A 26,396-nucleotide genomic window follows, 5' to 3' on the forward strand; every position below is an offset into this window, starting at 1 on the left:
GTAGTTAGTATTAGATTCCTTACCGCCCCACTCATCCTCCCCGTTCTGCGAACTGATACCTAGGGTTAAGGACATCCCTTTCAGGGCCCTAGTTTCAAATGGCACCAGTGTTGGTTCTCACATGGCTCTGCGTGTTCTGGCGCGGAAAAGCTGTGTGCAAAGAACTGACGTCAGCGCGCGGAGGCGGCGTCTATATACTCCAGCGACGTCATCACGGCGCACGACGCCGACGACGGAGGCGGAGCCGCAGGGGACGCCTGCAGACGACACCTACCGACGCGCAGGGGTACTGCTACGCAAAAGTTTCCGGATCCAGACTGACGCCTGGGGATATTCTAAGGTAAGGAATCTAATACTAACTACTGTTTCTTACAGATATATCGTTACCGAAGGCAAGTAACTTGTTCTTCAGTGAGAGTTTGGGTGATGGCAAGGTTGGATCATTCATTTCATTTTTTATGTCTGGCTTGACGGCACAGTTGTGTGAGAGACATATCGGTACCATTGCTTAAAAATATATATATATATATAGAGTGGGATTGACACCACCCAGAGGCGTCTAATCCTCTCACCTCCCCTCCTGTTAGGTGTTTGTTGTATCAGTCTGTTAAGTGCTTCTGTTGGAATGCATCAAGGTCCATTTTAAATCTCAAAATTAGACTTGATCGCCCTGTTAGTCACATTGAACTTTTTTTCTCATTTATTCACTCTACAATGAAAGCTGTCCTTTTTGCTACTTTTTCACAGCATTGGCAAATACCAATAGGGAAATCATTAACCTCATAAGCAGCATTCGCGCAGGCCCTGCATGTGGCCAGCATTTGTGAATGGCTGTATTTTCATGCATTGCCAGATTAAAGCCGGATCTTTTGACGTTACACGTTTTATTCTTTAACTGGACTAAAAACACACTTTCTAAACGTATTTGCTAATAAACCATACAGTTTAGAAATATTTTAAAATGGGGTGTCTAGCAAATTATTTCAACATTTTAATGACTGCTGCAATAAACAGGTGTGTTTTCTTCTGCAGCAGAAAGTACGTGCTGGCAGAAAATGTCATCGAGAAAATCTTGTTCCTAGTGACGCACCGGCTACTCAGTAGAAACATGCCTGTGTCTCATTAAAAATGCCACCTAAAGGTGTAATGCTGCACAAATGCAACCCTAGCCAAGTTCCTGCTCAAAAGACAGGTTTGGAGATGGTTCATTCAAAAGTGGAGAGAGCAGTCTTCTCAGGATTACTCTGTCACAAAAAGGACCCTTCATGGATGGTTCTCTCTTGGTGTAGGCTTTATAATGTGAGTGGGCATTTATAGTGTAAGTCTGAAGTTCTTACCTGAAAAGAGTGTGCTTACTGTATTATACTTAACAGGTGAAAACTGCACCAAAGTACAGGTTTGCGATAATTGGGCCTACAGATTAAAGTGCCATACTGTTCCTGTGGTAAAAAATGGACCCGAGGGCAGCTTTGTTTGTACTTTTCATTAATGCACTCCTTCTATCACTCGATTCCAGGCTTTTCTTGTCCCACTGACCCAAGTTAATTATCCTGCTGGCCGGCTGGAGGATCGCAGGCCGCCCCACCCAGTAAGCCCATTTGCCAGTGCTTGGGCCAATTCCTGGGATAGGAAAGGGTAGGGTTGGAATTTGCAGGTGCTGATTACTTTTTAAATTGCACCAGGCCTAAGAATGCTCATCCAAATGAGGAGAAATGTGAAAGGCCAGACCTTAGAAGTCAATCACGGGATTGGTTCAGCTTTGAATTTTTGGAGGGAATGGACCAGGCAGGTGTGGCTGTTGTGGGCATAATTACAGGCTGTCAGAGAGGTCTTTCAGTAAATCACTTTAATTCTTTATCGTGAAATGTGCCAAAATGATGTGCAGCAAGGTCGGAGTGGTGACGCGTCAAACCAGTAATAGACAGAGGTACTCACCTTTTGAAACTGTCCACCCCAACTTAAAAACTTCTGTAGAGTGGAGAGGGAGAGAGGGGAGAAAAGATAGATCTCGCGGGACCCAAGTAGACATCCACACTCCTGTCTGGAGCACCCTGGATGTAGCCTGAATGGCACTGTTTGGAATCACTTCTCCAGGGCCCATTGCGCAATGGGAAACTGTGGCCGGCAGGGGGCAATCGTGGAGGCCCCTCTGCATTTGTCAATCCATCTCCAGGGGCCACCAGTTCCCGAGCACCAATAATAACAATTATAAAAAATAAAAAAAAACTGAACACAGCGACACTTCACTTTGGGGATATATCCCTAGGGTTCCCAGTTCCCGGAGATGAAGGATTGTGATAAGACACTATTAATGCAAACTGTAAAATTGTACTGTCAAAATCTTATTATGCCTATCTCGTTTGGACTAAGACACAAAATAAAACTAAACAGTGTCTTGCATTGCTTATAATACAAACACAGCTTCTGTTTTCCTCCAGTCTTATAGGTGCTCATACCATCGCCCAGTTTACAAAGAAGCTTTTGAGCGAAGACGTTTCTTTTTTCTCAGATCCTGAAATGCTGCCAGTTATAAGAGGAGCCTTCATTTTTGTATGTCGTCAAATGTACAACACATGCGAGGGTCTACAGGTCCTAATGCCATATGGTTTGCATCAAGCCATTTCAGAAGCTTGGAAACAGGTAATGTTTTGCAATCTAAAGAAACCACTTTAATGAGTTACTAGTTGTAATTAGGCCTGGACGGGAAATCCTGTTCCGCTAGCGGAATTTGGGTAATATCGCGTTCCGCAAAGGGCGCGAAATTGCCCAAAATTCTGCATTCCTCGACTTCGCAAAATTTTTTGCTTGTTCGCATTCTCAAATGCGTGTTCGCAAGATATTTCTCCCCGAGCACTCAAACAGCGATTGCGAACAGTAAAAAGGCCTCGCGAACAAGCAATTCCACGTGTTCGCGGAATTTTTGCTTGTTCGCAGAGATTTTTTACCATGTTGAGGAGATTTGCGTAACGCGATTCCGCAAATTCCGCCCACCCCTACTTGTAATGTCTGATATGGGATATAATATTGCAATATTAGTTGCAAGAGTTGCTTTCCTGCTGAGTTCAAGATGACCTACTGAAAAAGGCAGCAATAAAACCTTTGCTTCACTGCTTGGAGGCGAGAAACAAGATTACATACAGGGAAATATGAAAGAAAGGTCATATACTGGGTGAAAGTAGGACGCTGCCTCCAGTCATGCTTTTCCTGCAGTCACTGAAAACCCATTGCACGTAGCCTAATGCCCCAATTACCTCTCATTCTCAGTGCTTATCAATAACAGTGGTCCATTAAATTTAATATTTGTTTCTATTCAAGATCGGTTACACCCATCTCGGTGGATCTCAACCTGCTCTGAGATTTGCCAGCATTTTGTACTGATCACATGGCCTTTAAGGATCACTAGCCTGAAGGGCTACGCTATACCCTGTGAAGTAGGCTACTTCCTGGAAGTAGTTCTGGGAAGCAGGTCTTTCCGAAATAGTTTCCTGAAGTGTCCTCTTTACTTTGTTACTCTACAGCAAATGATCATTTCAAGACGGCTGCAGATTCTGCCATTCCAAGATGTCTGCCAAAATCTAGTTTCTATTTTTGGTTGGTGCCAAATTTTGCCTCTCTGGATGCCCCTTCATATGACCTAGGTATGAAGCATGTTCAATACTCCCTTAAGCAACTTTGCTTCCTAGTTATGAACTCAACGTATATGAAAAATGCTGTGATTGTCCGGAACACAAGCACGTGGGATCATAGTTGAGATTGAACAGAATATATAGGAGAATGCAGGCTCTTGTGCCACGCTGCACGAGACTCTGTCAGACACGGAGATAAATATACTAACTTATAACTGATGAGAGTGCTCAGAAGGAGAAAATACTGTGCACCTTATTCCACCGGTCTACTCTTAAGAGGTTGAGCGATGTAGTCTACAATATCACATGCAATGCAGAGTTGTAGGATTTTTAAAATGATTCTTTGTCCTGTGATTTATCCTTACACAAACTTTGTGGTGGTTTCAGTGCTGCAGCAAAAGCCTTATTGGAAGTCACAGAAAATGAAGTTGAGTACCAGATATGTAAATAGTTGCTCATTCACCTTAATCTGAATTATCTTCGTCAACTATGGCAAGTTTTTGATTGTCAAGTAATTTGCCTCTGTCCTGTCCCTGCATTGGGTTCTATAAAAGTCTGGTAATTGTGCTGTGTTGTTATATCCAGGGTGACGATTCCAGGAAAAAGGCACGTATTGCCCCATTTGGTTTCGAGAGGGGCCAGGATACAAAGTTCCATTTTGGTGATACTTACATGGGCTTTTCAGTGGGAGAGGTTGCATAATATATTTACTTCTCAAAATCTTTGTGACAGATGTTTACAAGACCGTTGAGAGCTTGTAGAATGAGGAGGAACAGATAAGCTCATGTTTGCCAAAGTGCAGTGTGTGGACTTTTTGCCATAGGCAATGTGGTGGAGAGATTTTTTTTAGGTCGAGCCTAGCGGCAGCACGCATGCATTGCTGGCTTTGTGAGACTGCTGAAGGGCAGTATGGGAGAGAAGTCGCGCCCACTCTTCTCCCATATTTTTCGTTGGCTTGTGTCATAATCTTTCGTAAATGCTGCCTTCAAATTCGTTAATAGGCTTGTTGGTCCCTCCTTAGTACGGCCTTGTCTTCATTTGCACCATCCCATGCGACTGGCCCTTTTACTTCGGTTGTTACACAGGACCTGTTATTTAGTCTGTAAGCACTATTTACTTTAGTGAGTTTCTCTTACTGCAGGCCCGACAAGCGCTGCTTCAGCTAAAACCGCTTGTGTTTTTTTAAGCAACATGGCCGTCCCTGTAACACGGGTGCCTGCTTTCAATCACTTTAATCCAGCATTATCTCGTGTCTGTTTCAACCCCCCCCACCCCCAAGTAAAATGGATTTAGAAATGATTAGCAAAAGTCAAGTGAATTCTAGGTAGCACATAATCCTGTGCTAATGAGCTGAAGCTGATAACAGCACATCTGTGTTACATGTCATCTGTACTAAAGCCAACTGACGGGTTGTTTTTAAAAGCCTCTTTTATTAACATCAACGCCACCACCAATACCGACTCCAATACCTCCACCACTAATACCACCACCACACATCAATATGACCGCAAATACCACCACCACCAATACCATTACCTCCACCAGTACCACCACCACCAATACCACCACCATCAATACCACCACCAATACCACCACCACCAATGCCGCCACCCCTACCAATACCACCACCACCACCGATACCACCATCGCCAATACTGCCAATACCACCTCCACTACCAATACCACCACCACCAATTCCACCATTAACAATACCACCAGCAATACCACCATCAAAGCCACCACCACCAATACCACCACCACTACCACCATCAATACCACTACTGCCACCACCACTATCACCACCACCAATACCACCACCAACACCACCACCATCCATACCACCACCTCCACCAATACCACCACCAATTACACCACCACCAATTCCATCAGCACCAATACCACCATCACCACTACCAATACCAACACTACCACCACCAATACCTCCACCTCCAGCTATGTCACCGCCACCAATACCACCAATGCCACCAGTACCACAGCCACCAATACCAGCACCACCAATACCAATACCACCACCACCAATACCAATACCACCACCTCAGTGCCTCTCGCTCACCAGTATTAGCAGGGACACTGTACGAGGCCAGAGCTGCAGCCGAGACCATCGCTCCCTCCCTCCATGCCTGCCATAAAGCACAGCCCACCCTGCACCAGGAGGTGAAGCCAGGGCCCTACTACAGCTGGCATGTTTGTTATTAGGCCAAAGATAGCGATGACATTACACAATGCCACACTGCACACTCATATCACATAGAGGGCGGAACTAGCTATCCCCTCTCGCTCTTTTTTCTGAGCCGCGGCAGTGTAATCACAGAGCGAAAGGTGGTGGAGCGCTTTTTTAGTGTTTATAGCTCGGATCATATGTATTTCTCGCTTCACACTTTGTGTCTGTGTAATTTACAACACTTACACATCTTCTTCTCTGCACTATTTATCACTACTTTGAAGACGTCTTAGGCTGGTCTCTTCCTCTGATATTTACAATCTAACGAGCTGTCGAGTAGGCCCTTTATTGTAATGCTATAGGTCTCATATTTGCTAGAGTTTAATCTATTAGTATTGTAAATTACAATGCCTTTTATTTATGTTTTAAAACTCAAAACATAAATAAAAGGCATTGTAATTTACAATGCCAATAGCTCAAACTTGCCTCAATGCATTTTAAATGCTTGTTTAGTTAAAGATGTGTAACCAAACCTATTGGGAGGTAGTAGCTGTGAGCACTCCCAATGCCAAGGTAGGTGGTATTTGGGGCAGCTCATGTTCTTCCAGGATCTTTCAAGAGTCCTGACTTTGCCGACTCAAGTGCATATCTAAGTCTCCCTCTTGGAGAAGCTGAAGGTCTTTCTCCTGGAAGATTACTTCAGAACAACCGTACAACATTAGTCCTCTTGCCTCTGGGGCAGAGATAAAATGCTCATATGACGGGTTATGATAAACAGATGGTTTTAAACATGTTAAATGAATGTTAGTTATGCAACTATCTTTTATTTGACAATGTGTGTTTATGTACTGTATCATTTGTTCTTGTGAAAGGTAGTTTAATTATTTGCCCTTAAGTATATATTATTCTTGTAGCATTCCAAGATGGCAGATATGTTGGGGCACATACCAGTGACACATGTTACTTTCCTTTTCCTATGTTGGTTGCACTGTAAGCACTATTTGTATTGTTCTCCGTGGCCTCGCTACCTAGACCTGTGACCAAAAATTTCTTATGAAAAATGTCAGGATCTGTAGTTCGCTTCTCCTTAAACTAAGCGTTTATTGTAATTTTGAGTGCTTTTACCACCGCTCTAACAGGATTGTTTGGAGATGTCTGTGTGTATAATACAGGTACTCTTGCCTGTGCATGTACTGACGAAGAAAGCAGCCCCAGAGCGAGATTGTGGCACTGTGGTTTCAAATATACATACATATTCATCATATAATCTATTTGGCTAACTGAGTCACTTTGTAAATGATGATGGTTGTCACATTTATAACTTCCAATACGTTATCGAGTGGTTAGTTTAAAGAAAATACCAGCCCAGGAAAGCATGAAGTAAAATATCTGCCGAGGAATTGATGGATTTTCTGGACCATGAGACATTGTGCAATCTCTACATCAGATTCATTGTAAGAACAGCCACTAATGGTACCCTGATTCAGCCCACATAATGAGCACAGCCAATATGTGGGTTCTTCCTTGGAAATTTGGAAGGGCTGCAAGTAAGCACATAACAATACAGTGTACAATATTCATGAACATTTTGCTAGATTACTATAGTGAAAATCATATACTACTGACTTTAAAGAAGATCCAGATCCTCGGATGCTTGATTCCGTTCTGGGAAGGACATGGCTTTTGTAGTTCGGACTGGACTGTTCCCATGGGGCACAGGGTCAGAGCTGATTTGCATATCGCCATTGTCTAACCCAGGGTGGTGTGGAGTGCAAAAAAACGATGGATTAGGACCCAGATCTTTTGACTGGGTTGAATGTGTGACATTGATCCTCATTCGGTCCATCACCTGTTGTTTTTGCAAACTCGCTATAAGTGTACTGGGGATGCCCAGACGTGGGTCCCAGGCACTCCACACCACTGGAGTCAAGCTAGCCGGGCTGATGAAAGGTGTTACCTCGAAACCGGTCCGGTCCTCGGATGCTTGATTCCGTTCTGGGAAGGACATGGCTTTTGTAGTTCGGACTGGACTGTTCCCATGGGGCACAGGGTCAGAGCTGATTTGCATATCGCCATTGTCTAACCCAGGGTGGTGTGGAGTGCAAAAAAACGATGGATTAGGACCCAGATCTTTTGACTGGGTTGAATGTGTGACATTGATCCTCATTCGGTCCATCACCTGTTGTTTTTGCAAACTCGCTATAAGTGTACTGGGGATGCCCAGACGTGGGTCCCAGGCACTCCACACCACTGGAGTCAAGCTAGCCGGGCTGATGAAAGGTGTTACCTCGAAACCGGTCCGGTCCTCGGATGCTTGATTCCGTTCTGGGAAGGACATGGCTTTTGTAGTTCGGACTGGAATGTTCCCATGGGGCACAGGGTCAGAGCTGATTTGCATATCGCCATTGTCTAACCCAGGGTGGTGTGGAGTGCAAAAAAACGATGGATTAGGACCCAGATCTTTTGACTGGGTTGAATGTGTGACATTGATCCTCATTCGGTCCATCACCTGTTGTTTTTGCAAACTCGCTATAAGTGTACTGGGGATGCCCAGACGTGGGTCCCAGGCACTCCTCACCACTGGAGTCAAGCTAGCCGGGCTGATGAAAGGTGTTACCTCGAAACCGGTCCGGTCCTCTGATGCTTGATTCCGTTCTGGGAAGGACATGGCTTTTGTAGTTCGGACTGGACTGTTCCCATGGGGCACAGGGTCAGAGCTGATTTGCATATCGCCATTGTCTAACCCAGGGTGGTGTGGAGTGCAAAAAAACGATGGATTAGGACCCAGATCTTTTGACTGGGTTGAATGTGTGACATTGATCCTCATTCGGTCCATCACCTGTTGTTTTTGCAAACTCGCTATAAGTGTACTGGGGATGCCCAGACGTGGGTCCCAGGCACTCCACACCACTGGAGTCAAGCTAGCCGGGCTGATGAAAGGTGTTACCTCGAAACCGGTCCGGTCCTCGGATGCTTGATTCCGTTCTGGGAAGGACATGGCTTTTGTAGTTCGGACTGGACTGTTCCCATGGGGCACAGGGTCAGAGCTGATTTGCATATCGCCATTGTCTAACCCAGGGTGGTGTGGAGTGCAAAAAAACGATGGATTAGGACCCAGATCTTTTGACTGGGTTGAATGTGTGACATTGATCCTCATTCGGTCCATCACCTGTTGTTTTTGCAAACTCGCTATAAGTGTACTGGGGATGCCCAGACGTGGGTCCCAGGCACTCCACACCACTGGAGTCAAGCTAGCCGGGCTGATGAAAGGTGTTACCTCGAAACCGGTCCGGTCCTCGGATGCTTGATTCCGTTCTGGGAAGGACATGGCTTTTGTAGTTCGGACTGGACTGTTCCCATGGGGCACAGGGTCAGAGCTGATTTGCATATCGCCATTGTCTAACCCAGGGTGGTGTGGAGTGCAAAAAAACGATGGATTAGGACCCAGATCTTTTGACTGGGTTGAATGTGTGACATTGATCCTCATTCGGTCCATCACCTGTTGTTTTTGCAAACTCGCTATAAGTGTACTGGGGATGCCCAGACGTGGGTCCCAGGCACTCCACACCACTGGAGTCAAGCTAGCCGGGCTGATGAAAGGTGTTACCTCGAAACCGGTCCGGTCCTCGGATGCTTGATTCCGTTCTGGGAAGGACATGGCTTTTGTAGTTCGGACTGGACTGTTCCCATGGGGCACAGGGTCAGAGCTGATTTGCATATCGCCATTGTCTAACCCAGGGTGGTGTGGAGTGCAAAAAAAACGATGGATTAGGACCCAGATCTTTTGACTGGGTTGAATGTGTGACATTGATCCTCATTCGGTCCATCACCTGTTGTTTTTGCAAACTCGCTATAAGTGTACTGGGGATGCCCAGACGTGGGTCCCAGGCACTCCACACCACTGGAGTCAAGCTAGCCGGGCTGATGAAAGGTGTTACCTCGAAACCGGTCCGGTCCTCGGATGCTTGATTCCGTTCTGGGAAGGACATGGCTTTTGTAGTTCGGACTGGACTGTTCCCATGGGGCACAGGGTCAGAGCTGATTTGCATATCGCCATTGTCTAACCCAGGGTGGTGTGGAGTGCAAAAAAACGATGGATTAGGACCCAGATCTTTTGACTGGGTTGAATGTGTGACATTGATCCTCATTCGGTCCATCACCTGTTGTTTTTGCAAACTCGCTATAAGTGTACTGGGGATGCCCAGACGTGGGTCCCAGGCACTCCACACCACTGGAGTCAAGCTAGCCGGGCTGATGAAAGGTGTTACCTCGAAACCGGTCCGGTCCTCGGATGCTTGATTCCGTTCTGGGAAGGACATGGCTTTTGTAGTTCGGACTGGACTGTTCCCATGGGGCACAGGGTCAGAGCTGATTTGCATATCGCCATTGTCTAACCCAGGGTGGTGTGGAGTGCAAAAAAACGATGGATTAGGACCCAGATCTTTTGACTGGGTTGAATGTGTGACATTGATCCTCATTCGGTCCATCACCTGTTGTTTTTGCAAACTCGCTATAAGTGTACTGGGGATGCCCAGACGTGGGTCCCAGGCACTCCACACCACTGGAGTCAAGCTAGCCGGGCTGATGAAAGGTGTTACCTCGAAACCGGTCCGGTCCTCGGATGCTTGATTCCGTTCTGGGAAGGACATGGCTTTTGTAGTTCGGACTGGACTGTTCCCATGGGGCACAGGGTCAGAGCTGATTTGCATATCGCCATTGTCTAACCCAGGGTGGTGTGGAGTGCAAAAAAACGATGGATTAGGACCCAGATCTTTTGACTGGGTTGAATGTGTGACATTGATCCTCATTCGGTCCATCACCTGTTGTTTTTGCAAACTCGCTATAAGTGTACTGGGGATGCCCAGACGTGGGTCCCAGGCACTCCACACCACTGGAGTCAAGCTAGCCGGGCTGATGAAAGGTGTTACCTCGAAACCGGTCCGGTCCTCGGATGCTTGATTCCGTTCTGGGAAGGACATGGCTTTTGTAGTTCGGACTGGACTGTTCCCATGGGGCACAGGGTCAGAGCTGATTTGCATATCGCCATTGTCTAACCCAGGGTGGTGTGGAGTGCAAAAAAACGATGGATTAGGACCCAGATCTTTTGACTGGGTTGAATGTGTGACATTGATCCTCATTCGGTCCATCACCTGTTGTTTTTGCAAACCAGAAGCAACCCAAGCACAAAAGTACAAAGTGAATGCATTAATGGGCAAAAGATTCACAGTAGTAAAATTCTGAATATCAAAAAAAGGATTGAGATAGTAGTTGTCCAAGATGTTGAAAGGTTCCTGCATTCTAAATCCCAGATAGTAAGTAAATTAAGAAGGAGTCTACTTTAAAAAAGTAGTAAATTAAGTAGAATACCTATGCAGAAGATTCCGGAGCAATGCAGTGTTTTAGGAAGTTGTGAAATAGAAACTAGAGATCGATTTAGCAAATGTTTATTTAAAGTATACTTTTTTCGTTTTTAGTAATAAATGTAGTATTAGCACTTAGTCGAAGCAAATCTGGTATCTCGAGTATTAAAAACTGTGTTGTACTGTGGTGGAAGAACAATGTCATTAATTGGAAGACAGATTAGATAAGAGAAAGAGGATCAAGACCTGGTCACTTTTAAGTTGAAGAACAATTAGCAAGGAAATTTAAAGAAAGTTAACCCTACATGGAAGATGTATGCTGGTGGTATTAACCATCAAGCTGAAAGAAAGTGTTATAGCTCCATGAGGTAGCCAAGTGATACGAGGTCAGTCCTTGATAAGTTGAAAATGTATGCTGTTAGTCTGTCTGACAGAACCAACATTCTCCGCATTCATGTTAGTCTGTTGATAACATCAAGTGCCAATGCAAGATTTCCGGGAACAAATAATGACTGCTTTAAAAATTCTAAAAACAGATTATGGGAATATATTTACTGGAAAAAAAACAAAAGTTACAGGACATTATAGCTGGGAAATAACATTTTAAAAACTATAACTTGTGCCCCCACCATGCACAGTTTTCTCATTAATAATTTCACTGCAAATGTAACAGAGATATCTAAGATGTCAAAGAAGAGGTCATGAATGGTGTAATATGTGGGGTAGTTAGTAGTGCGTGGCGAGGGCCTGAGTTATAGTTACTTGAGATAACTAGAACAGCTGTATTTTTATGGTTTTGTTTCTGGAAAATCTGAACCTAACTATAATGTCCCTGTAACCTTTGTTTTTTTTCAGTGAATTCTAAGGTTTTTAAAATTTTGTTTCCTAACTAGAACTTCCCTGTAACCTTTGGTTTTCTTTGGATTTCTATGGTTTTTAATACTATTTGCTAACTATAGCGTCCCTACAACCTTGGTTTGGGGTGGTGTGTGAATAGGTGTGTAAGTGGTTGTGTGAGTGGGTTTGGGACTAGCTATGTGCTTGCGTGTGTGACTGGCGGTGTGGGTCTATGAGTAGGTGTGGGAGAGGCTTTGTGGGTGTGGGAGGGGTTTTGAGGGCCTGTGAGTGGGTGTATGAGTGATTGTGTGGGTGTGTAAGTGGGTGGGCGAAAGCTGCATGGGTCTGTGAGTGGGTGTGTGAGTGGTTTTGAGGGGATGCATTGGTGTGTGAGTGGTTCTATAGGTGAGTAAGTGGGGAGCTGTATGGATCTTTTTTTAATCCAGAGGCAAAAAAAAGTGTTTGGGACAATTTCACATATCTCTCCATTAGTCCCATTGGGCCAGGCAATCTCTACACTGACCCATTCTATCACAAAATGAGTGGAGATAGCACACCGACCTAACGAGTGACACGCTGAATGCAAAATCTGACAGAAAAACAGTCGACTAGTCTTCACTCGTCCACATGGGTCTGCATACAAAATGCAAAGCCATCCCAAGAACCTAGGCCCGAACCGCATAGCAGAGCGGGTCGTGAACATGTAATCCCAGCCCAGAGTATCAAAGGCCTTTTCTATGTTCAGTGATACAGCCAAACGTGTATTGGTCTCCGAGGGAGCACTGTGCATATGGAGCAGCAGCAGTCGATTAACTAGCTCCTTACCCAACGCCTTACAGTCCAGATTCAATAGCGAAAGGGGACATCTGAAAGAAACAGGTTAGTATTAGATTCCTTACCTTACAATATCCCCAGGCATCAAACTGGATCCGGAAACTTTTGCGTAGCAGTACCCTTGCGCGTCAGTAGGCGTCGTCTGCGGCTCCACGTCCGTCGTTGGCGTCATTGGCGCCGGATGACGTCGCCGGAGTACTTAGACGCCACCCTCGCGCGCTGACGTCAGTTCTTCTTTTTTCTGCACCAGCATGCGCCGATCAGGAAAAAATAGTACCCATAGTCAATTTTTGACTAACTTTTTCGATCCTTTTTGATCATCTTTTGAAGTCGTTCGACTCCGACGGTGCCGGTAGGGATGCCCGGGTTCAAACCCTTCGTCGATTGTAGCCGACTGATGTTGGTTACCGACCCCCATCGCCGGTGCCTTCAATGTCTGGGCCCCAACCATGACGACAAGTCCTGCTACGACTGCCGGGCCCTGACGTCCAAAGCTAGACGGGAGCGGTCCCGCAAGCGACTCGTGCTCTGGCAGTGAGCCCCGCGCCGCTCGAGGTCCCGGTCCGGAAGGAGGTCGAGGGACCGGTCGCGGGGCCGGAGTCACCACAGTTCCGGGAGTCGTCCTCAGTCTTCGGGCTCGAAGTCCTCAGGTAAGAGGCACAAAAAGTAGAAGAGGCGACATCGCTCTTCTGACTCCCCCCGACGCTCGCTCGACGCAGCCGGGGGTTCGTGCGACACCACCCGCGCGGCTCCACCGAAGCCACAGGCGTCGCGGCCCGCTCCATACCCGCCGGTCCCTGGACCGAATGCGACACCGGAAGAGATCCTGGCCTTCCTCGTGGCCATGAGGTCGCTCACTCCTTCGTCTGGTTCTGCGGCGCCTTTGGGCCAAGTGGCCCCAACTGGGTCCCCACGCGGGCCGGGTGCTTCATCCCCGGCGCCGTCGGGTGCTTCGGCACCAGCGCCTTCGGCGACTTCGGTCCCGACGCCGCAGGGTCCCGTTGGATCCGGTTCCGGTTCCGGATCCGGGTCGTCGCCGGTCAACCTTACGACCTCGCGGACCCCCAGGGTGTCGCCTCCGGCACTGTCCCAGGACGACGTCGACCCTGGACATACCCTCGATTCGGGTCCGGCGCCAGAGCGGCGCTGCTCGGCGCCGTAATTGACGCCGCTAGGAGATTTCTACTTCTACGACCCGGCCCTATCCTTTGCCCTGAGTTTCAGGAGATGGGTGGCGAGGAGGATTGGGAGGGGTCCGAGGACCCTCTGGCACGTGAGTGCCAGTCTTCTCAGGACTGGGCAGGTGAGCTAGGGGAGGCCAGTGGTCTGTACACCTCCCCAGACACTGGTTTTGTCTCCCCTCCTACCATGGTTACGGAGGAGGGGGCTGCCTATAGTGTGGTACTGACGCAGGCTGCCAAGGCCTTGGGCCTTGTGCTCCCCGTCGCGGCCGCGAGGACTTACCTCCTCACTGAGGTCCTTAAACCGCAGGCAAGCTCGGCTGAGCCTCTGATGCCGTTTAATGAGGCCTTGTCAGACGTTCTTCTGGGCACTTGGTCCAAGCCTGCTACAAGTTCGCCTGTAGATAGGAACGTGGCCAGGCGCCACTGCCCGGCTCCGGGCGACCATTACTTCCTGTCCACCCACCCCACCCCGAGAGCCTGGTCATCCAGGCCTCTAACTCCCAGACCGCATTCCCAACGGCTCCCCCCGTTCGGGAATCCAAGAGGTACGAACAGTATGGTAAAAAGATGTTCTCCTCCATTAGTTTGGGGTTACGTTCAGTCAACACCGCGTACCTCTTGGGCCGTTACACCCACTCTCTGTGGAACACGGTCGCGGACGTGCTGCCACAATGTCCGGAGGGCGTCCGGACTGAACTCACCCAAGCCCTTGTGGAGGGTCGAGATGCGGCACGGTATTCCATCCGATGTGGGCTGGATTCGCTGGGCAGAGTGATGGCAACGACGGTGGCGATTCATCGCCACGCCTGGCTGAGGTCCGCCAACTTTTCGCCCGATGTCCAAAACACCCTTATTGACATGCCGTTTGATGGCCGTCGCCTCATTGGCGACAAGGCAGACAGTGTGCTTGAGCGCTTTAAGGACTCCAGGGCTACGGCCAACGTCTTTGGGCCTCTCGGCCCGCGACAGCAAACTGTTGCCTTTCGCTCCTTTCGTGGCCAAGGAAGAGACGCTCCCACACGTCCTGCCAGCCACTGCCCGCAGACTAACATCCGGCGAGGTGGCGGACGTGGTAACCGCCGTGGCGGCGGTCGGGGACAATGGCGAGGTCAGTCCACACCTACCCCTGCAGCATCCGCCTCGAAACCCTCCTAGTCCGAGCTTTCAGGCCCATGTGACGGCAGTGGGGGGCAGGTTTCGCCATCACCTCCTCCACTGGCGCTCTGTCACATCGGACAGGTGGGTGCTGCAAATCGTCCGAAGGGGCTACTCCCTCCCCTTCGAGGCGACCCCTCTAGCCATGCCACCTCAGTACCACCGCGTGTCGGGGGATCACTTGAGTCTTCTGCAAGAGGAAGTTATGGCCCTCCTGGCCAAGGGGGCCATCGAGCGCTTTCCTGGGCCATAAGTAGGGTGTGGTTGTTATTCCCACTACTTTCTGGTTCCCAAGAAGGGCAAAGGGGGCCTACGCCCTATCTTGGACCTGCGGAACGTCAACGGCTTCCACCGGAAGGAGAAGTTCAAGATGCTGACACTGGCTCAGGTCTTAGCTGCCCTGGAACCGAGAGACTGGATGGTAGCGTTGGACTTGCAGGATGCTAATTTTCATATCCCCGTCCTGCCGGCCCACCGGCGTTACCTGCGGTTCACGGAAGGCCACAAGCACTTTCAGTTTACTCTGCTCCCCTTAGGTCTTACCAGCACCCCATGAGTGTTCACGAAAGTGATGGCGGTGGTCGCAGCTCATCTGCGCAGTTTAGGGGTTTCAGTCTTCCCCCTACCTCGACGACTGGTTGTTGAAGGCGGGCTCGCCCCAGACAGTCGTCAGCCACCTCCAGACTACGGCCGACCTCCTGCACCTGCTGGGGTTTTCCATCAATGTGCCAAAGTCACACCTGCTTCTCTCTCAGAAGCTCCTCTTCATCGGAGCGGTTCTAGACGCGGTGCAGTTTCGGGTTTATCCTCCCGAACAGCGGGTTTGGGATATACAGGCTCTGATTCCGATCTTTCAGCCGTTATCCTGAGTCTCGGTCAGGTTGACGCTGCGGCTTCTGGGGCTGATGGCCTCCTGCATCCTTCTGGTGCATCACGCCAGGTGGCGGATGCGGGCTCTGCAGTGGTACCTGAAGTTTCAGTGGCCCAGCATCAGGGCAACTTGTCCGAACAATGTCTTGATCTCGGAGGGCACTGCAAGACAATTGCAGTGGTGGCTCACAGACCGCGATTAGGTCAGCGGCAGATCCCTCTCCCTACCCCAACCGGAGCACGTAATTGTGACGGACGTGTGCCTCCAGGGCTGGGGGGGCCACATGGGTTAGGCCGAGATCAGAGGCCTCTGGTCTCTGGTGGAGTCCCGGCTCCACATCAACCTTCTGAAGCTGCAGGCGATCCGGCTTGCACTGAAGGCATTCCTCCCCTCTGTCCGGGGGAGTGTAGTGCAGGTGTTCATTGACAACACCACCGCCATGTGGTACTGCAACAAACAGGGCAGGGTGGGGTGGTGGACCCTATGCCAGGAGTCTCTGCGCCTCTGGCAGTGGCTGGAACATCAGGGTGTGACCCTGGTGGTTCAACACCTGGCAGGTTCCCTGAACGCCAGGGCGGACAAACTCAGCCGTCGGTGCATGATGGATCACGAATGGCGTCTGAACTCCAATGTGGCGCAAGGCCTCCTTCAGAAGTGGGGAGAGCCTTGGTTAGATCTAGTCGCCACAGAAGAGAACGTGCAATGTCATCAGTTCTGCGCATTGGAATTTCCAAGGCGGCACTCGCTCAGAGACATTTTTCGTCGTGAGTGGAGCTGCGGTCTGTTGTACGCCTTTCCGCCTACACCACTTCTGCCCAAAGTGCTGAAGAAGATCAGACGCGACCGGGCCCAAGTTATCCTTGTTGCTCTGGACTGGGCACGAACATACTGGTATCCCAAGCTACTCAGCATGTCTGTCGATCCCCCGATTCGTCTGCCTCTTCAGGAGGACCTTCTGTCGCAGCAGCAGGGGACGGTCCTCCACCCAAACCTGTCCAGTCTCCACTTACATGCGTGGAGATTGAGCGGCGGCAGTTGAGGCCATTTGACTTGCCTCTTGAAGTCTGTAATGTCATTCTGGCAGCCAGGCGTCCCTCCACAAAATCGGTATACACCTGCAGGTGGAACAATTTGTGGCATGGTGCACAGCAAAGGCTGTGGATCCTCTTTCTGTCCCTCTTTCAGAGGTTCTCTTTCTTCTCTCTCTTGCCCAGCAGGGCTCTGCTCTGGGCACTATCAAGGGCTACCTCTCTGCTATTTCCGCCTTCTTAAGGCTCCCTGATCAGCCCTCTTTGCTCAAGTCCCCAGTTGTAAATAGGTATTTGAAGGGCATCATTCATATGTTTCCTCCTGTTCCTTTTGTGATGCCTCAATGGGACTTGAACCTTGTTCTGACCTATCTGATGTGCGCTCCTTTCAAGCCACTTCATAACTGTCCTCTTCGTCTCCTTACTCTGAAGAGTGCATTCCTGGTTGCCATCACCTCTGCCAGGAGGGTGAGTGAGCTCCAGGCTCTTTCCTATAAACCTCCCTTCCTTTCTGTCAATCCAGACAAAGTTGTGTTGCGGACGCGACTCTCTTTCCTGCCCAAAGTAGTCACAGCCTTCCTCATCGGGCAGTCCATCACCTTGCCCACCTTCTTTCCGCCTCCGCATCCCTCGAAAGAGGAAGAGAGGCTCCACCGTCTGGACCCAAAACATGCGCTCTCATTCTATTTGGATCGCACATGCCAGTTTCGGGTGGATGACCAGCTCTTTGTTGGTTACTTGGGCGCTAAGAAAGGTCGAGCTGTGCACAAGCGGACCATCTCTCGGTGAGTCGTGTTGTGCATCAAGGTATGCTACTCTTTGGCTAAAAAGGAGCCTCCTGTTGGGCTTAGGGCCCATTCCACTCGGGCCACGGCAGCTACTACTGCCCTGGGCCGGGGAGTTCCCTTGCAGGATATCTGTCAGGCAGCTACGTGGGCCTCGCTGCACACGTTTGCAAGACACTACTGCCTGGACAGCCAAGTCCAGAGAGATGGCTTTTTCGGCCGTTCCGTTCTCCAGGACTTTCTGGTGTGATCATTGGTTCGCAGACCCACCACCGGGGTTGGTTGTGCTGGGGTGTCTATTCTAAGGTAAGGAATCTAATACTAACCTGTTTCTTTCAGATGCACAAGTTACTTACCTTCGGTAACGATATATCTGTAAGAAACAGTAGTTAGTATTAGATTCCTTACCGCCTCACCCATCCTCCCCATTCTGCGAATCGATATCTAGGGTTAAGGTCATCCCCTTTCAGGGCACTAGTTTCATGGCACCAGTGTTTTTTTTATCATGGCTCTGCGTTTCTGGCGCGGAAAAGCTATGTATAAGAACTGATGTCAGCGCGCAAAGGTGGTGTCTAAGTACTCTGGCGACGTCATCCCGGCGCCGACGACGGACGCTGAGCCGCAGACAATGCCTACCGACACGCAAGGGTACTGCTACGCAAAAGTTTCCGGATCCAGTCTGACGCCTGGGGATATGCTAAGGTAAGGAATCTAATACTAACTACTGTTTATTACAGATATATCGTTACCGGAGGTAAGTAACTTGTGCGATAGGATCGAACATCCAACTGGTACAGATATTGCTTTTCTTAACCTTCTAAACAATAAATTCATATAATCCTAAGGAAAGTTAATTCATATGAATAATTTCACCAAAAAGTTCAAAACTGAAACAGGGTATATAGCTACTACTATTTAAAGCCCCGCCGTAACATGGATTAAGAATTTCATGGATATGATTATCAGATAATGTAGCTAGTTTAAATAACATCATGTCACTCACACCTGGGGCTTACAGGTCTGAAAAAACTATATAGCCCTTAATATGCGTTGGCCTGTGTCACTAAAGTGCCATCTGTGCCATGTGCTTCTGTACAATTCCTCTTGTGTGTGTCTGTATATATGTGTGTATATATATATATATATATATATATATATATATATATATATCTATATCTATATATATCTGTCCCTATTTAAAAAACAAACAGGGCTCCTAGTGTATTATAACATACCTAAAGATGACGGGCTGACGGGCCTAACTGAGTCAGCAAAAACACACGGTTGTACTCACCCAATATGAATCCACAGCTCCTCATTACTGTTTAGACCTGTTGGTGTCTTTGTTTGTAGCTTTATAATATACTTACATTCCAATTGTCTAAGTTTGTGAATCCTGTCCACCTCTTCCTACCCGAGTCAAGCATAAGAACATTAATAGGTTCTGATTAATGTGATGCTTGATCTCAAAGTGCCTCGTAACAGGATAGGTAGGATCCTTATTTGCAATAGCCCTCAAATGTTCGAGTACTTGCTTCTTCACTGAATGTGTCGTGCTTCCCACACATTTTTTCTCACATGGGCACACAAGACAATAAATCACAAATTCTAAGTTCCAATTAAGCAGTTTATTGCTCACATTGTTCTTTTAATTCCCAGGATTTCATGATATATATACATCAACTGAAAAAATCAATACTGTTATGGATAAGTGTGATAATAGATCTGTTTTAAAAAACAGATGAAAAAAAAAAACCCTAGAAATTCTCTGAAAAAACAAAGGCTAAAGTAACGTTATAGTTAGGTGAATTTCTCTGTGACCACGTTAACATTTCAAACTAAAAGAAACACTGAAATTCAGCAGTTCTAGTTAGCAGGACTGTACATGCCGCCCCAGTCATGCGCAGCTTACGACTTAACACATGAATTTGTCCTAATGGAAGTGGTACACATGGCAATTTTGCTAACCAATTTAAACTCCAAAAAAGGTAGTAAAACTACCCCCAATTGAAAATCCTGGGAATATCGCATTGATCAAAAAAAGGAGAAAAAAGGAGGGTACCCAAACAACCTCACACCACAAAACCGAATCAAAAAATTGTAATGACATTTCACGTGGGCCCCCTCTCTGGGCAGCTATTGTCCCTGGGGACCCCATCCACTGGGTCCCAGCACATATTTTAGAGGGAGGGGGCACAGGGCCAGCCACATTTGGAAAGGGGGAGGGAGGCACATGGCCTCCCTCCCCAGGCCGATTTCGGACCCTGGGACCCCATACCCTGTGAAATGGTCAACAAAGGGTGGGTGCCCTGGTGTCCAACCAGAGCACCCACCACTCTTTTGATGCCCTCACCTTCAGGGAGCAGTTAAAAATGCTGCTTCCTCCAGGCAGTAGCCTTCTTTTCATCTAATTCTGCTCCCAGTGGGCAGGAGCATTTTTCAAGCTCCTGCCCGCTGGGTGCGGACTTCAAGTGAGATTTAAAATTGCTTCAGCCAAGCGAGAGCAAACCTGTGTTTTCTTGCCTATGCGGGTCGTGAAACCGCTATGTCCCGAGGGTTGGCTTTCTGGGAGGTATCCTGAGCAGGCCTTGGGTTTTGATGTCCCCAGGGCGATTATTGGCTTATGGATTAGGGTCCACCTTCCCTTTTGCAGATGCAGCTGGACCCTGGGGTGGTGGGCTGTTGTCCCTCCTTCCATTTTTCATATTTGGCTGGGCCCCGGGGGTGGGGTACCCGGGGCCAAAACCTTTCCTGTGAATGGGTCTGCATGCCCCCTCTCACTTAACAATGCAGTCTAATCCCAGATAATGGGGCCGAAATCCCAAAAGTGAAATATTTGTTCCTGCCGGGACCTGTCCCATCTCAGGGGGCTTTGAAAAAAACAAGCACTGAAAACCGTGCATGCTTTTTTAACTTTCTTTTGCAGCGCATTCACAGAAACAAAATATGGCTGCAGGAGGGCTAGGGGGTCAGGATATTCCTACCCTGCCCCATTGTGTACTTTGTTTACTTTTTTTTTTTAAGACTCAGGACCGAGTCCCAAGTCCTACGATAGCCGCCACAACTTCCAGGTTGCGGTGGTGGCAGTCAGTCCAATCTCAATTTGAGATTTTTTGGTATCCACAGAGTCTCCACATCCCTAGATATGCAAAATTATTTCATAAATAATTGCTCAAAAACTACTAAACAGATTTACACCAAAACACAAAATGCACTCTTTCTGTATCTAGCTGTTTGCCAAATTTGGTATAAATCCGTTCAGCAGTTTAGGCTATAGCAATGTCTAAAGTTCTTGTGGGAAAATGAATGGGGAAAACACGTTTTAGGAGCCCACTTTTTTCTTGGCCTCCGCTTGACGGATCACCCCAAAACTTTCCATGTGCAAACTAGGCAAAAAAGAATGCTTTTTTATTACTTGACGTGGATAATTATATATTTATGTTGGTCCCTAACTTTGAAAACCCTAACCCCCTCTTACTTAAAGACTGGGCTGAGAGTAACCTTGAGCAATCCATGAGGCTAGTTGATCTCCTGGTCAAGTACGCACGAGTGGACAGACAAAAGAATCTGGAGGAAGTAGCCCGTATAAAGTTAGAACTGCTGAAAGAGGAGTTTAGTAAAGATAAAGCCTTCATTGACAAATCTATGAAGGAAATGAAAGATCGCCTCAAGAAACACGAAGATGTCATAAAAGCGAGAAAAGCCTACAAATTTGCTAGGGACCAGTGGAACTACGAGTTGGGCCAAATATATACTTTTGCCCGCAAGTTCGATCACATGCGCAGACAAAGAAGTAAAGCACCAACTAAGTCAGCACAGAGGACACAGAATGAAGAAGCAAATGCCTCAGATGCTATAAGTACCGATGGTAGTCTGGTTCCGAGCAGCGAAGATTCCGATGACAGTGACCCAGGTGCAAAACAAGGGGATATGGGGCAACTCACTCTGGCCGAAGAAATAGAATATGTTCGGGCCCAACGCAAATCCTCCCTTCGTCCAAGAAACCAGAATCAACAACAAGGAAAAGCAGGAACACCAGGAGAAAACAACGCAGAAAATGCGCCAAAGCAAAAAGGAGGTCAGCAACAGAAAAAATGATTTTGGAGGAACAACAAAAAGCAGTAGATGAGCAAACTATTGTGAACCTTACCAAAATTGACTTAAATCTGGCAGAAAAACAATTGCTTTCCCTAGGTCTCTCATACTGACCGGAAAGTAACTTTAATTACTGCAACACACGCGTGGACATTTTCAAGTTCATCAGAAAAATCAAACTAAAAAAATATTATTCTATAAAATTGAATTTGGAAGCAAAGAAAAAGTTGCATACAACCAAAGCCACAGAACGCTGTGGATTACTAGTCAGAGACATCCCACTTATGCGTACCATGCAAGCGCTGCACGGGGATGAGAACGAAACCGCAAGCACTCAGGAAGTGGTTAATAAAGAAGACATCGAAATTGGCCAAGCTTCCAATAGCCCATTTAGAGCACCATCAACCTTCATTCCAAGTATGCAGCGGGATGCCATTGATATTTATGCAGATCGCGTAACAGAGGAAATAAAACTTCTCCAAATTAAAACGGCCAAAAAGTGCCAACCACCTAGTGCAAAAACAAAAGATTACATAAACCTCATGCAGAAATTGAAAAAGAACACCGTTGTCGTGAATCAATCCGACAAAGGAGGAAACATCGTTCTATGGGGTAAGGTGGAATATAGGAATGAAGCATATAGACATCTCGATGACAGAGTGCTATACTAGAATGGACATGAAAACTGTGAATAAAATCCATGGACAATACAAAAATGAGCTTAATCAATGGAAACGCGATGGCCTCATTACTAAGGATGAACATAAGTTTTTGTGGAAAGAACATCCAACCATACCAAATATCTACTTCATCCCCAAGGTCCACAAAAAGGTGTTACCTACACCTGGGCGACCCATAGTGTCTTCCATCAACAGTATGTTTGAAAATACCTCCAAATACATTGACCACTACCGTCAGGACTTTGTGACAGCGTTACCTGCCTACATTAAGGATACTACAGAATTCCTTTTTTTGCCTAACCAATGTGAATGGTCTGAGGAACTGTTGTTCATAACTATGGACATTGCAACGCTCTACACGAGGATTGACCATGCTGATGGACTCAGAGCAGTGACATTTTATCTAAGCAAAAGACCCATTGAAATGTACAATCACAATTGCATGATACTCAAGATGATTAACAAATGTTTGAATAACAACATTTTCTTGTTTAACAACTCCTTGTTCAAACAGCTTAGAGGGGTGGCAATGGGGGCATGTTTCTCCCCCAGCTACGCAGGGCTCCACGTAGGCTGGTGGGAGGAACATGTCCTTAGAGTCCGTTTTGCTACAATCTGCTCAAAACACATCTTAAAATATTGGAGGTACATTGACAATGTATTTATCATATGGCAGCGATCAACACAAGAAGCAGTGAATTTTGTCAATAACATCAATGACAACCAACTCAATCTTAAGTTCACAGCCAGCATGAGCAGGACAGAGGCAGATTTTCTCGATGTACATGTGGCAATTGACAATAATGAGATAACAACCAGTATTTTTAGAAAGAGTACATCTGGAAATACGATCCTCCATGCTGGGAGCTTCCACCCCAAACACACAATTGCCAGCATACCTTACGGTGAATTTTTGCGAATTCATCAAACTTGCAGTTGACCCATACTCAGAGATGAACAGCAAAAGGATGCCAAGCGTAGACTCACAGCCTGGGGTTATTCATCACCTATTTTAGATACTGCCATGAGGAAAGCCAACTCTTTGAACCGACTAGACCTTCTTGATCCTGACAGGAAAAACACAGGTATCGAATCAGATGACATCGTCTCCAACCAAATCAGACTTATCACTGGGTTCAGCAGGAAGGCTAAACAAATCAGTCAAATTGTCAGACGCGAATGGCCCATTATTATGACCGATTTAGTCTTGAAGGAGATCATGCCTAAAGCCCCCACTATCACTTTCAGACGTGCATTCTCCATGAGCAATAAATTGGTCACAAGCCGCCCTGAAATTAGCAAAGGAAAGAACTGGCTATCCCCTAAAAATGGTTTCTTTAAGTGTAGTTCCTGCCGGGCCTGCACTTTTGGGGTTAACACTACTTCCTACACCACCCCATTTGAGAAAACTCCGGTCCCCCTCAGGGCCCATTTTACGTGTCGTACTGAGAATGCAGTATATGTGCTGCAATGTACTTGCAATCTAATGTTTGTGGGCAGCACAAAACATCCGGCCCACGTTCGCATTCTGCAGCACATAAGGGCTATTGTTAACACAGATTTAACATATCCCGTAGCCCGACACTTTGCTACCACTCGTAACAAAGACTTAACTAATTTGCAATACTTTGTTATTGATGCAGTACAGCAGTAGAAAAGGGGAGGTGACACAGACAAGAGACTACGCCAGTTAGAGTCTAAATATATCATCAAACTCAATAGCAAGACTCATGGGGGCCTCAACATGGGGGAGGATCTCAGCAATTTTCTCTAATCGGCAATGTGGGCTATTGAACTCCAGGCTTGGAGTTCATATCAAGGAAAGTATCTGACCACACCTCATGACATACATACATACATGAGTCCCCACCTTCTGAGGGCAGGTTGATAATACTATGAATCAAGATGTATTGTTACATATTTGATGTTTTTAATTACAATTCTATTGTTTTTATATCACACTATGCCCTTTTTCACTTCTTATCATGCTATTCGATAAGGAGTGTCTTCTTCTCTGCAAGCTTCTTAACAATTGTGTTCTCCACCATGTCCATATATACATATGAATACATGTTGAGTATGCCAACACCCGCTTCTTATGCTCATACTTCACGGGTACTAAAACGCATTTGTGCATTAGGATAGCTTTATGTAAAATGTATGTAACCCTATATCAGATGAACATATGAGAGTCAACACATTAACATGATTTCTTTGCATTTTTGCACCGTTCTGGAAAGTCCCATAGTTACATATATTCTGTTTACATTTTGCACTATGCACTTTACCTACATTGCATGGTTAAGTTTGCACAGGTCTCATGTTTACAATTAAATTGATATATTCCAGCACATCAGCACTTTATTATTGCAATGTTGCACTAGTCAACACCATACATCACCACTGTAGACATCGCATTTTCCACGCATAGCAGTATGTCAACACAACGTATTTGTACAGTGTAATTGGTTTTATATATTTTTAATGGGACTAATCCTAAGACATAGGCTTTCGTATTCATGCCAGTGAACGGACCATGAAACCTTGTTTTTAATGTATTTTGTTGTTATTCTCACCATCTGATAGACATTTTACAAACATGTTTTGCATTTCTGCCCACACTATCCATTACCTAACCAATGCCATGTATATAAAGCAATTTTAAACGTTTGCATGGTCCAAGATCGTTTTACGTTTATTTAGGTTATTTATATTAGGACATGAGTGATGTCACTGACCATGTCATGAGTGATGTAATATGTGATGTCATCAGCAGTGCATTACACACACAAGTTATAGTGAGTCCAACTAACTATAACGTGGAATTTCATTGGTTTTATGTCTGTAAAATTTCCAGCTAACTATAACTGGTGTGAAACCTATGGTTTTTTCAGTGAATTTATTAGGTTTTTTTAATGCTAATTCCTAACTATAACTGGTGTCAAACCTATGGTTTTTTCAGTGAATTTCATAGGTTTTTTAAATGCTAATTCCTAACTATAAGTCAGTTTATAAGTAAGACTGTTAGCGCTCTAGTTGTTCTTTAGAACACTCTGGGACATTCTGTCATTGGGCTATAGTTGGGCTACATCTGGCTGATATTTGGGCTAAATTATTATTATTTTTTTTTTTTTAATCCTCATTTGCCAACTCGCCATCCAGTTTACTAACTGTTCCACCTGCTGGTTTTTTTTATATCTCATATGCTAGTATATCGAGGAAGGGAAATCGGGCTCACCTCCACAGAGTCCGGCCAGCGTATTATCCAGGCCCTAGATGCCATTTGACCCATCCGGTGTGTCCTTCTAATCCTCATTCCTGGAGCCTGAGTATCAACCCAATTACTAGCAAGATAGGCGTAAGGCTTAATCATAGGATTGATGTTACTTAATTCAATAAACAATTCAAAATTTCCCACATACCAATCACCCAAAATGTAGAAGAAACGGTGCCCAGAATGCTAGTTTTTTACTGGTGTAATTCAACATATCTAGTTTAGCTGTATATCTCATTGACTTTATCCAGTCCAAAATATTTGGAGGAAGGGGAGAGACCCACAACTTACAAAGTTCTCTTCGTGCCAGTAGTATCGCATAAAAAATCAGTTTCACATTGTCATTCATTCTATCTTCCTCTAGGTCATTCCTCCCAGTAATTATAAGTTCGGGGCTTACCTCTATTTGTAGGTTCAGAGCTTGAGATAGGCAGTTACTCACATTTTGCCAAAAGCCTCTTCTTTCCGAGCAAAAAACAAACATG

The 26,396-nt window shown here is 46.5% G+C and overlaps 1 protein-coding gene across 1 annotated transcript in view; it reads left to right on the forward strand.

Moving 5' to 3' along the window:
• Positions 1-26,396, forward strand: part of TBC1D32 (TBC1 domain family member 32) — a 959,368-nt gene that overhangs the window by 355,144 nt on the left and 577,828 nt on the right. Inside the window, exon 17 of the mRNA XM_086926728.1 lies at positions 2,439-2,640. Within this exon, the coding sequence (XP_086782854.1) occupies positions 2,439-2,640 (202 nt within the window). The remainder of the gene's footprint in view (positions 1-2,438; positions 2,641-26,396) is intronic.

The sequence above is a fragment of the Lissotriton vulgaris genome, chromosome 6 (genome assembly GCF_964263255.1).
Source record: "Lissotriton vulgaris chromosome 6, aLisVul1.2, whole genome shotgun sequence".
Taxonomy (NCBI): domain Eukaryota; kingdom Metazoa; phylum Chordata; class Amphibia; order Caudata; family Salamandridae; genus Lissotriton; species Lissotriton vulgaris.